The 13,044-nt window shown below is 45.0% G+C and overlaps 1 protein-coding gene across 9 annotated transcripts in view; it reads left to right on the top strand.

Annotated features, from left to right (window-relative positions):
- The first annotated feature begins 8,282 nt into the window (after nucleotides 1-8,282).
- PCNX1 (pecanex 1) overlaps nucleotides 8,283-13,044 on the top strand; it is an 89,882-nt gene continuing 85,120 nt past the window's right edge. For 7 of the 9 annotated variants that reach the window (XM_061998892.1, XM_061998888.1, XM_061998893.1 and 4 more), the window contains exon 1: nucleotides 8,283-8,621. In XM_061998892.1, the coding sequence (XP_061854876.1) occupies nucleotides 8,469-8,621 (153 nt within the window). In that variant the 5' untranslated portion in view covers nucleotides 8,283-8,468. The remainder of the gene's footprint in view (nucleotides 8,622-13,044) is intronic. The other 2 variants (XM_061998896.1, XM_061998894.1) reach the window with 1 other exon arrangement.

The following is a 13,044-nucleotide window of genomic DNA, read 5'->3' as shown; positions in this document are numbered from 1 at the left end:
ACAAGCTCAGTTGTCTAGGACTGACTCTGCAGAAGCTGTGACAGTTTGCACAGATGCTCTGCAGGTTAAACATCAGTCTGTTTAATGAATCACGACCTGGGCAATCTGTGTGGTGGCTTTGTCAATGATTTATGTTGTGAACCTGAGTAACTCACTCGATTTGCAACAGTTGTAACTCCTTTGCAAGTTGCCCTCATCCACAGGTAAAAGCCCTGTATCTAATACATGCATTAGTGTCAGTGCCACTTAACAGATAACACGGTGTTACAAACAGTGAATCTATTTTGGAGGCCACTTTTTGGACTGCACATAGTTCCCTACTCGAAATGGTGCCACCGTGCCCCTGCTGTTGGTGAGGGCCAATAATTCAGATGACAGACCTCCCAGACACAAGGATAAATGTATAAAAGTGAAACAGGGTCTGATGTAAAAACAGTGTGCCTGAGTTTCTGTATAGCTATGGGTTTCTGTTACAGTAAGAGCTCCCTCCCAAATCGGCTTAACATGTAATGCTGTTTATGGAAGGTAGGTTAAAACCAGTTGCCCATTGAATGGCTGCAACAAGTCTATTCAGCCAGCAGGGGAGAGAGGAGATCTTTGTAGCTGCTGTTGTTTTCCTCATGAATCATTATGCCACCTCCAGCTGTCTGCCAAAGACCCTTTCTTTAAAATCCATATGTCCTCTCTAATAAAGCTCTCATCACACCTCCTTCAGGCTTCCCTCATTTGGCTGTACTTATGCCTGATTTCATTTGGTTCATGCAGTTGTACAGCTTTGGGATGTTGGCTTCTTCAACCTAGTGCTTAGAGAAAACATGGCCTAGAGAAAAAAGAAAGATGACCTGGGACAGCCTGGGTCTGTGCTCTGTGATTCCTGAAACCTTGGAATTCCTGGACTCTCTGGGTAGCTCACATGGGTTTTCTTTTCAGATAGCTCTATAAAGCATTTCTGGAATTCAAGCTACTTTAGATGTGCCATAAAGTGGCAGTGTTTGAGGGCACCCCCCCCCCCCCCCCCAGATTAATCATTTTCACATTCTGAAATCTGTCAACTGTACCTTCAGGCAGTGCCAATTCAAGCAAATACAAAAATAGTAGTCACAGCGCCTCGGGGCATGATTTCATCAGATCTTCTAAACTAAGCAGGTCTGACCTGCTCAATACTTATCTGCGGGACCTCCAGAGAACAGAAAGAAGAAAACAGGAAGGGGCAGATCTTGTGAGGCAGCTGAGATTTCTTGCCAGTACAGATCATCCAACATCTCTGGGAATTTAAACCTTGCTTGTTTAAAAAAGAGCACTGCTTCTCTGCTGTGACTGACCTACATTGGTGCTGAAGCAGCGTGTGACTAGAGACACTACCTTCCAAAAGGCATTTAAAACTGAGGTTCTGCAGTTCTTTTCTCAAATTCAGGTTGTTAACTATGGCCACATTCCATCTCAAGGCAATGAATTACAGACTGTTTCCAATAGTCTTGAATGTCAAAATTATTCTTCACACCTCCTACTAAGGCACACAGTCACTGCCATATCCTACTTCAGACAAGGCTGTATTCAGCGAGGAGCCTGACATACACAGTTAGCAAAGGAGTTTAAATCACACAGAAATGTAAAGTTAGTCTTCTGTTTATTCAGAATGAAGCTGAAATCCAAGAAAGATCTAGGGAAACTGCCAAGGCCTCACTCAACTTAATCTGCCCATGCAGACCCTTGTATGAAATCCAGCTGCACAAAATTGTGGCTCATATCCCCAACAACACTGTTGCCTTGCAATGCCACTGCTTATTCCACAGATTTCCACAGAACTGGCCAGTGCACAGTACTCTCAGCTTCCTCCTAGCCCCTCACCATAACAACACAGCTTCCTCCATAGTTGTCTGCAATAATGTCCCCAACCCATGTTCCCTGTCTACACATTTTTGACCTATTAAGTGTGGAAGACGTGGTCCATACTGTGAGTAATATGAAATTACATACCTGTTGATAAGCCAGCTGGTTTAAAACCATTCTCCAGATTCTGCTCCCATTCCCCCTTTGGGAATCTTAATGGTGGCCTCTTTTCATTACCCTGAAATTGAGTGGCATTTAATATTTCCTAAATTCTGCCTCTGACAGTCTACTTGAAACTGAAACCTTCACCTAGGCAGGGACTGACCAATTCAAAAGGCTTAACTCTCTTTGAAGAATGGCTAAAGAAAGCCAGAAGAGAGAGGGGAAATCCTTTAAAATGGAGAAGATAGTCTCGGAGACTCATTTGCATGCTATGGGAGCTTCGTACTTCAGACAGAGGGTTTTAACTCCAAACAGAGATCTTAAATAGGAATTTAGTCCAATGGCATCATGAATCATTGTTTGGTAGAAATTTCTTCCAGTGAGGCACCACTCTGCTGTACTTTAAAGAATGTGGTATAAATGCTGCTAAAATACTGTCAGCTCAGTGTTTGGATATTCTAATTTTAGCCTTGTTTATTATGTTTAATCTCCATGGTGTTTTGAGGTGATTCTTGTACCAGCAATGCTAGCAAATTCTTTTTCTGAGAGACTTTGTGGCTGCTGGCACGCTGATGGTGCCTCTGTGTGTGATTTCTGCATGGACACCTTCACACAATTAGGTCCCATAACATGGAAGTGGATGATGCTGTCACAGTTTTCTTGCAAGAAACATTACTAGAATACTACCATCCTTAGGAGGAAAGTGAATCTTAAAACTGCATTCTGTCTCTACCAATGGGAGCATTAAGCCATTCCAGTTGATTTTTCAGCCATGCTGAAGCAGCTGCAAGAGGTTAGGGTAGTGAGACTGGGGCCCACGAGGCTGCTAACAATGTACAGCAGAAAGCTGTATGGAGAGAACTTGTAGACAACAAAGAAAAGGAGTGGAGTTGAAGATGCTGCTGTTCTAGTGGCAACTTAGAGAAGGTTGCTCTCAACAAGTTGGTAAGAAATCTGTTTTCCTTAGCTGTCGTGGACCTTCTTTGTCTGTGTGGATCTATGTTAAACAGTTTTTGCTTGATAGCTCTCCCCAATAATAAGAAACTTAAGTAAATGCTCATCTCCAGGGAGAATCTCACTTTGGTCTGCATATTTTGTCCTGAGAAGACCACACGGCTCAGAGAGCATATGAAAAGAGCTTGTATACTCAAAAGGTGCAGCAGGCAGCTGAAACAAACTGCAAGGGCAGGACTGATGGTGTGTGCTTCATGGTTCAGCTGTTTGCAGCTCTGTAATTAGCATCCTCCACCCAGTGCATTGATCTCTGCCTAAGAAGCAGTGTGAAGTACTGGGGAGGGGGGAGGTCTGTGTTAGTCATAGGGATAGTTGAAAACAAACAAACAACAAAGCCACAAACCCCCAGACTCAAACCATTTTCGCCCCTTTCTTCATTTGTGAGGGCAAGAACTATGTTCTTCCACAGTGAGAGAAAGGAAATGGTTTGGCTTCCCGCACAAGCTGATGGGTAAGGTGTATCCTAAAAGGGCAGGTGGAGCTGGAAGTGTGTTTGATGCAGTGGCAGTGATAAAGGTGGGTGCAGGCTGCATTGTGTGCTGTGAGCCTGCTGGCACAGCAGGGAGGTTTGACTGTGTACCCTTCCTGCTGCTTAAATCTGTGTGTGGTCTGTACTGGAACCCTAGAGTAAAAGCCTGTTTTCTCTTGTTGTTTCTAAAGGCTGTATTCTAGTTGGGAAGTAGAGGTAATATACAGGACTGAGCTTCACAGAGTAATTTCATAGCAGTCAAAGTGCAAGGCTGAATGTGCAGTGACTTCTGTGCTAGAAAGGGAGCGTGGTCTGTGGAAGGATCTGGCTCTTGTTCAGGAGTTTGTTTAAAAACTGTGCAAATAGCAGATAAGCTGCCATTGGGTGCCAATGTGGCAGCAACACGTTCAGTAGAGTCCTGCAGTTGTTGAAAACCACTCTACTGTAATTAAAAGCAAATCTAGAACAACCTCCTGAGAGGTTGTAAAAGACAATGAGCTATCTTGCAGTGAAACCAGGTTACCAAATGTTGTTGTAGAATGACTTTCTACTTTCACCCTTGTAAATAAGCCTACTTCTTAATTCTCATATGAGAGAATAAACTGCACTTATCACCATTTATGACAATGTTCTGAACTCAGATAAACCTCTTTTTTAACCAGGTTGCAATTACAGGGGAATGGCAGAAAAGAGTCAAGGCTTTAAATTCTGCCAAGACCCTTAATGCCCAAGTAGCAAGGATATATTTTAACTATAGCTCCTTCAGGAAACAAAGAGATAGGGGCACTTATTTCTTAGGCTGATCAATGATATAGAAAATTGTCTTATTCTTTCTTTCATTTTGGAGCCAAAGTTGCAGCTTTGGATACCCCATCCAATCCACAGTAAGTCGTGTGTGTCAGCAGGATCAAAAAAAACCAGGGTTGAAATACTGCTGTGTAACTATAGAACCTGAGACATGGAAGGAATCAATAGGAAGAAGTAAATAGAAGTTGATAGTGAGCCACCAAGGCCTAGTTTGTCAATCTTCATCTGAAAACAAACACTGTTTCTAGCAGAAAGAGAGAAGTGCTAACCTTCACAACTGTAAAGTGAAGAAATGGGTGTGTTTTAAAAATTCATTGTATTATTAGCTACTTGCAGCTCATGTATCATACTGTGGTGATTACTGCAACAAAAAGTGGCAAGGAAGTGCCCATCACATGCTTGTTTCTGAATGTTTTCACCTACTTGAGGCAAAATATTCTTTTCAACTTTCTGTTTAACCTCTTGTCCTAATTATCTGAGTTAAGTTCTCATAAAACTCAGGAATTCTCTGGATAATCCAAACTATATATTGGTTATCCCACAAAAGATGTCTGGAGGGAAAGTGTAGAACTTCATTCCCTTGACTGAGAAGGTGAGAGAGACTAAAGTACTGCTAATGGTGCAAAGCAGGCTGCAGTATTGGTTTTAGAAGTGGCAACATATGGAAGCATTTTTGTGGCAGGCTTCAGTGTTTTGTTACTGTTTTGATCAACTTACTGTTCTTGTAAGATCACACATTAGAAAAAGCACGTTCATAAGGCTGCTCAAGAAGCTGTGATTATTTATCCATCCGAGTGTTCGGTATAACCTGACTTTTACTGTGTACCATATATAGTGGTGCCTTGATTTTGCAAATGCCCTTTCAACCCACTGGAGTGTGGCATGAAGGGAAAACATTGCTGTATACGATTACAAGCTCGTTCTTCCTTGTCCGAGTCAAACCAGATGAATCTTTAATGTGATGACATACTTAAGAGAGCAAATAATATTAATTTGCTGTAGAAGTTTCCCTAGGAGACTGCAGTTATAAAGAGAGCACTGACTGTGTACATATATAAAGAACGTGAGGGGAAAATGGAATTGGGATTGTGTGGATGAAATCTGTGGCCTAGAAATTAAAATTTACAGTTTTGAGTTGGTCTCTTCCTGTGTAATGCTGGCTTACGTGGCAAATGACTTCTTTGCCTCAGTCTTGGCACTCTAAATTACAAGAGAAACGATGGAGAAAAGTAAGTTAATCTCCAATAATTTGATTTAATGCCCTCCCTCAAATATTTTATCCAATAAATTGTTTACCCTTCACTGCCATGTTGCTGTATTTTTCCTACAGCACTCTCTTTTCCTTTACAGAGAGTAATATCCACCCTAAAGAAGCACTGTAAGGCTAGAGTGCAGATGTCAGTTATTTGTTGGATTCCAGAGGTTTGATGCATAGACTGAGTCTGCTGCTGTTACTTTCAATCTGGATGTGGATTGTTTGTTTTGCTTAGAAGCTAACAATGACATTTGTTTTCCTTACTCTGATAATGATGCCTAAGACTGGGCTTTTTTTAATCAGTGTTACCTTTGGGCACGGATAGATTCAAATAAGAAGTTTTCTCCATCTTGTGTCGTAATGTTTTCAGCCTGTCTGCATTTAAATAGCTAAACAAGGCAATTTAATTGTTCTCTCAAGCATGTGATGTCATCTTGTGTATTTTAACTGGTTGCAGAACAGATCATCCCTCGAATGAAGTGCTCTTGAACACAGCTATCTGTGCTAAACTAGGTTACACTGGTTTGGATCAGGGTTTAGCCTGTAATATTCATGCCTTGTTTCTTCTGGTTTTTGCTCTGAACACATACACTCACCCACACCCCCTCCCCTCCAGCCTACACCACTTCATAGCTGATCCAATGGCTCCTAGGAGCAGGGCTGGGGAAGCAGCCATAGGCTTCCATAGCATCCAGCCTCTTACATGGGGACACTGTTCAATGTGTCTTGTTACTATGAGGCTGAGATTAATCTGTCCACATTTAATCAACGGCTCCTAAACAGAAGCACAACGGTTTCTAAAGCATTTCCTGCAACATTCAGGCATGTTGTTACTTAATGTTATCCCTTTTCCTCCTTTTTGTGGGGAAGGTGAACAGCTTTTATGTAACATTCATAAAACAGCTGCTGGAAGAACTAATGCTTCATAATCCTGATCATTACAGTATTACAGTATATTTATGGACAACACATCCAAAAACCTTCATCTTTTAAAATAAGTATAATTTCAGTTTGTGGTGAAGTTTTGCCAAATGATGTAGTTGGACCAGGCTTCATAGTTTTATTTTTCTGAGCCTACTGTAAGTGGTGAGGTTTTTCATGCTTTGCTTTATCCCCAAAGGATAAAGAGAATTTCCTCTCCATTGCCATGATAATCCTCTGTAGGTTTTCTCTGTCCCCCTGCTATCCCCCCCCCCCCTTTTCTCTTTTCATATCAATCCTGTTTGACAGAGTGAGAAAATGCTCCTTTGCAAAATACTGCTTGCAGTCTTGCACTATGTGAAACAATGAAGTTAAAAATGGGTTATTTGTTTATACTGTGGCAGGGGGAGAGACATAATGGTTGGTGTTTTGTGTCCATCCCTTCTCCCTACTTTCCCACTGGGGAAACAAAAAATAGATCATCTGCATCTGCTTTGAGTCAGTCACTTCTGTCTTCTGGTTTTCCAAGAATAGCCAAATGCTGCCATTGGTTCGCTGTCAGGGAGAAAAACACTGTGGAGACTGTGGCATTAACGCAGCCTCTTGAAAACACCAGCCCAAATGCACGCTCATCGTGAGTCATGGCTGAGAGTGAGCGGGTTATTTCATTCCTGTGATTCCTCTGCGCTGGAGACCCAGAAGGTGCTGCATGCCCCGTGTCCTATCTGCTGCAGTGGGATAGTGACTTGGTTTCATGACAGAACCTATGGGGGATCCTTCTGCCACCACTGCCACGGTAACATTGTGTGGTCTTGAAGCTAATTTTCCCCAGATTTGACTGGAGAGTCAGGTAATTTAATGAGGGAGCCTGTGTTACTCCTTCACAGGGTTTGAAGGAAGATACATCCTTTCCCCTGATTAACAGCACACTCAAAACTGCCTCCCTGATCTGTCCCTTGCTATCCAATGTGTGCTTTTTTGGGGGAGGGTAATATGCATTTAGTGAGGGCTAATGACCTTCTGTAAGAGATGAAGGTGGAAGTTGATACTTCAGTCTGTGACAGGCTTATGGTGTACCCATGGTTGCTGATATTTTCTTTCTAGTAAAATCAAGTGATTTGGGCATTGAAGGCAATAACTACACAAACCCTGAGGTGGGGACAGGCACGTGGGGTGTGTGCTGACAGTACTGAGCTCCTGTGTGCCCTGCTCTAAGTGGTCCTGCTCTGGCAGGGGGGTTGGACTGATGAGCTTTTCAAGTCCCGTCCAGCCCTGGATGTTCTGTAAGTGAAAGGGCTCAAAGGGCTTGTGAGGTTGGTTTTTTGCTTTGAAGAATTACAATATGTGATAGGACAACGTCCTCCTCTCCTGCTCCACGAAGAGGACAGAGGGCCTCGCCACGAACAGGGCCCTGAGGGGAAAGACAAGCCCTGCGCATCTCCCTCCATTTTCCGGGAGTCTCCTCACAGGACAGGACATGAGGCCCCAGAGCCGCTCTAGCCAAGCCGCAGGCGTCATCCCGCCTCTGCGACGGGGAGACAGGCTCGTCCCCGGTGCTCCGGGCGGATCCCACCCTTTCACCGCCCCGTAGGTGGGCTTCGCTTCGGGACACTGTCGGGGCTCAGGGGCAGCGGGCCACAGCTCGCCCGCCCATCGCCTCCGCCTCCTCCGCGCCGCCAGGGGGCGCTGCGGCAGCCCCGCACGCGCTGGCGGGGGCAGGCGCGAAGCCGCGCGCATGCGCACTAGCGCCCCCCCGCTCCCGCCGCGCTGTCCCTCCCCGGCGACAGAGCGCGGGGCGGGCGTCCCCTGCCGCAAGGGCTGCCGGGCTATCGGCGGCGCGGGGGCGGGCGGCCGGCCCGGGGCCCGGACATAAGATGGCGGCGGCGTTGCTGGGGAGGCGGCGGCGGCGGTTGCGGCCGTGCGGGCTGTCGCTGAGCGCGGGCGGTGCGCGGCTCTGCCCGGGCTCGCAGGGCGGATAGAGCGGAGCCGGCTCGGCGGAGCGAGGCCGCCATGGCCTCCCAGGTGCTGCAGATCCTGCGCCAGGGCGTGTGGGCGGCGCTGAGCGGCGGCTGGTACCAGGACCCGCACCAGGGCGCTGGGGTCAACGCGCTGCACCTCTACCTGTGGCTCTTCTTGCTCGGCTTCCCCTTCACCCTTTACATGGTGAGCGTAAGCCGCCGCCGCCGTCGTCGCATCCGGGGGGGGGGTCGGCTTGGGCCTTGCGGGGGGAGCCTCCCGCCTCAGCGGTGGCGGCGGGCAGGCCCGGGAGGGGCGTGGGGGCGGGCGGCAGGGCCGCCGTGCCGCCGCGCGCGCGCCCCCTGCCCGCCGCGCTGCCCCTTCCCGGGACGGGGCGACCCGCGGCCCGCCCGCTCCCCCCGCTCCGGGACCCGCGGGCCCGGCAGCCGCCAGCCAGGAGGCCTGAGGTACGCCGGAGGCTGCGGCGTCGCGGAAGCGCGGAGCGGGTTAACCCGAGGGGAGATGCGGGTGGGTGCGAGCGAGGAGCGTCGGGCGCGGCAGGGTTTCGGTCGCTGGCGCTTTGCCCTCGTTTTTTCTGTTTACTTTCCTTCAAAATCGGGCATAGCTGTGCTAGCTTCCACTGCAGATCTGCTGGTAGTCCGAGGAAAAGTGCAGCTTACGTAAAAGCAGTCAGATCTAGCCAGTATTTCTGTCTGGCTTGTTCTCATCACTTTCTCTTCTGACTTTTGAGGCTGGAGGAGGGACGTGCTTCAGGGTCCATAACACTGAAGTTTGTTTGCTCCTGGCACTGGATCTTTGTGTTTTAACAAGAAGCTACTTTGTCTTTTTTTGCTGGTGTGCAAACTCCAATAAGCTTGTTTTGGAGGAATTCTCGTTGAATATGTCATTGTACCTGCCTCTTCAGTCAAAGCTGTTAAATTACTAACCTTTAAACCTAGAAAATTCTTTGACATTTGGACTTGGAAACAAATGTAGCAGAGATATGATCTGTTATGAGAGAAGGGAACAGTTTCCCTTTGGCTGGTGCGGTGTTTTTTTTCCTGTGCAAGTTGTGTGTAACTTATGAAATACTAATATTTCACTTGAGATCTGTCAGTAGGAAAGTGTGGTCATACTCGATGTGTTGTGACTGGTTTTGAGCATGTAGAGGTAGAATGTAACTTGTAAGTCTGTCAGGTCTAGGTGCTGTGACAAAGTAGAAACTGCCCTGTGAAAAAAACTGTGAGGTAGTGAATGAAGCCTCGGAAGAAAAACTTTTTGAGAGTGCAGTTGCAGAGATTGAGAGCTCTGAGGACTGGCATTTGCTTTGTTAAAAAGCAATTTGTAAGACTGTAGTATGAGACACTTCATACCGAGAAATCGCTTATGTGGAAGAGGAGGTAACAGCCCTGTATGGTTAGTTTTTAATTCATATTACTGTCTTGGAAAAGGTAGCTCCAAGGCTTTTTCTTTGAAAACTTCAGACTGCTGGCAAGGAAACCACAAGCTGAGACAAAGTGCTTTTAAAACCAAAGTTAACGTGACAACAGCGAGATAAAACTTTCAACTACGTAGGTCCTGCGTATGAAGACTGTGAATGTGTATCTGTACAGAGTCGCGCTGAATATGGGAAGAGGAGCGTCCTTTTGGTCTCAAAATGTGCCTTTTTGTCAGAAGTACTGCTCTTCTGCTTTGACAGAATTTGATTAGTACTAACTTGTAGTTGTAGTAGTCTTTCTTCTGCTGAGAAAGCTGTTCATAAAGGTGTGGTGAGCTATATCCTGTCTGCACAGGAGACATTTTTTTGGGAGGGGGGGCCTGCTCTATACTGTACTTAGATCTTTAAACAACTGATAAATCTGGACCAGCATTTGAGTCTCTTGCTGCTCTCAAAGCAGCAGTTGTGCTCCAGTGGCTCAAACTATGGGGTACACCTCAGTGTTGCTTAAACTTTCTGTATTTTCCCATACAGGCAAAAGCAAGCTGCTTCGGGTTTTGTTGAGCTCAGAGAAATTCTCTTTGATTCATAGCTCTGGACAAGTTAAAGATACAACAAGTGCCAACTTCCCTGAGAATATGTAGGGAGATTAGTCACAAGTTAAAGCAGATTGAATCATATTTGGCTGTTTTCCCTCTTTCCACCCTCTGCAGTTTTAAGTGTTGTCTAGACATAAACTAAACAGGCAGAGCCATGATGGTCATCTTAGCTCTTTACCATCTCTTTCTTAAGCTCTTTTTTTTTCTTGTTTCAGAATAAAAAGCAGTAAATGTTGCATCGCTGTACAACATATATAAATAAGCAGAACTTGCTTTAAAAGTCTTAGGTAATCGTACTCTGAATTCTGAGCATGGCTCACTGCTGTGTAGGAGGGAGTTTCTAAGCAAGCTTCAAATGACTTGTTGCTGGCAGACAACCCTGTGTGTTTAAAAACCAAGGTATATAAGAAGACTTAGAATGATGGCAGGTTTTATGTTACTTATAAAACTTCCTCACATAAGGAATTCCAGGATCATAGTGTTGCTTTGATGCATTGGGGCAGCAATGACTGTAGTTATTCCTAAGCTGTTGTGTAGAAACAAAGGCAAGAGGATCCCATAAGAACTCTGCTTCTGACTGTCTCCCAAGACTGAATGAATTTTACAGTAAGCTAATCCCTTTTTACAAATGTTATTTAACCCCAATAACAATGGAATCCTTTATCCCCTTTGGATATGGTGATATAGGTGCAGTTATTGCTTAAAGACTTGGTGTATTGTATTCAACATTGCTAATCTTCATGCATTCCTTCTGTTGATCCTGTGTTTTCAGAGTGGAGGCTGGTAATAGCTGTGGTCGGCAAGTAATACCATACATTTATGTGTTTCTTTGGACATGTATGCCAGTGCTGTTAGGACTGAAGGGTTTAAAGCATGGTGTGAACTAACTGAAAGACCAGCTGAGTGCTACTGAAAATTTCTTCCTTGATCCCTCATCTGCCTCCTGAGCTTAAGCATGTGGAAATGAGGTCTGTACCCTATATGGAGAAGAGACAGATGTATACATAAATGTACCTACATTACATCTACGTTGCTGAAAGAGTGGCAGAAAGTGTAGATAATGAAGGAACTGTGGTGTAGAGGAGGAAAAATGTCTGCTTGAGTCTGTACTCTTGAATCTGTGGCTTGGCAGCCTGCATACAAAAATACTGCTTTCTAGACTAGTTAAATCTATCCTGTTGGGATATTTGTATTGAGTAACAGACTCAGCTGTGCCTGGTGATCTGCCTATCTGTTGTAAGACCCGATTCCTGTTTTTACTTGACTCCAAAACTCCAGTTGAGAGAAGAGTATCTTCTAATATGGGGGAACTTTATGACTGGGTTGTAAAACACAGTGATAGAATTGGAAAAAATGCCTTAAATGCAGAGGCCAATGTTAGGCATCAGTGTTGCAAGGGGGAGGGAAGAGAGGAGACTGCCAAAGCACTTCCCCTCATCGGAATGCTGTTTCAGCCCCACCACGTGCGCAGGAGGGGGTGAAGTCTTGGCTCAAGCACTCGGGGAACTTTGCCAGTGACTGAAGAGAAGCCAGGACAGTACCTTGCTTAGGGTGATGGGCTTGCATGGACCTACAGAACTTGTCTGTCAAAGTCAAGCTCATTTAAACAACAGTTTACTTAATAGGCACATGGTTTCCTGACTGCTGTACATAGTTATAGAAGTAGGTCATATAAATGTAGCTTCATGTGAAAGTCTTTTTCCAGTTATGTTTCTGAAATAGGTGCTGTTTCTTAAACTAAGAATTGAAGTACTGGAGGTTGGATGCATGATGGAAATCCCTGGTATCCCACATTACTCTAAGGCTCGTCTAGTTTCTTGGCTACTCAAGTTTTGTTTGTACACCTTGGAGTTTCAATCAGAAGCTAGATAACTGGTAACTGAACATTGAGTCTCAATAACAGCAGTTCTTAAGGGGTCTGGCTGTTCATAAAGAAGAAATCGTCACAAAACTACATCTGCTGTTTCATGATCTTTCCTCCAGTATGAACATTTCTCTAAAATACTGGCCTCAAAAGGCTTCTACTTGAAAGCATTTTACAAGACAAGAGTTAGTGCTTAATGAATATTTGATTGATATCACTTTTATGTAAGGACTTGGAATCTGGTTTGGGTTGGGAGACTTTCCTATGAATGTTCTCAACAGGTAACACCTACACATCTTTTAGAAAAGAATCTGGAAGCTTCATTGCATCTGTAGTGTCTAGCTAAAGCTAGATGTGATTAGGTAAGGTCCCTGTAGCGTTTGTTTCTTCATCAGCATGTAGCACAGCCTGTGATCAATGAAATTCCCTCTGGTTTCTGACCTTTATGTACTTGAAACGTTGAATCAAGATACAGTGACCTTTGCAGTTCAAATGGGAATATTTTAGTCCTGTAACAAGTGGTTTGAGGTTTCTTTTCTAGGTTGACCACTGGAATCTAGGAATGATTAAAGCTTTTTTTCTACCCGCTCTTTCACAAAAAGTGTGCTGTGATATAACTTATCCGACCTAACAGGCAACAGCTTCCAGAAGGGACGGTCACACTCCTCAACTGTACATTCCTGCATCTTTCCTTTGTCCACGTGTGTAGTCTGGATTTCATAAATTGTC

This window comes from Colius striatus, chromosome 6 (genome assembly GCF_028858725.1).
Source record: "Colius striatus isolate bColStr4 chromosome 6, bColStr4.1.hap1, whole genome shotgun sequence".
Taxonomy (NCBI): Eukaryota; Metazoa; Chordata; class Aves; order Coliiformes; family Coliidae; genus Colius; species Colius striatus.
Note: the sequence above shows the minus strand (reverse complement) of the source record. Positions and strands in the feature narration are given on the sequence as shown.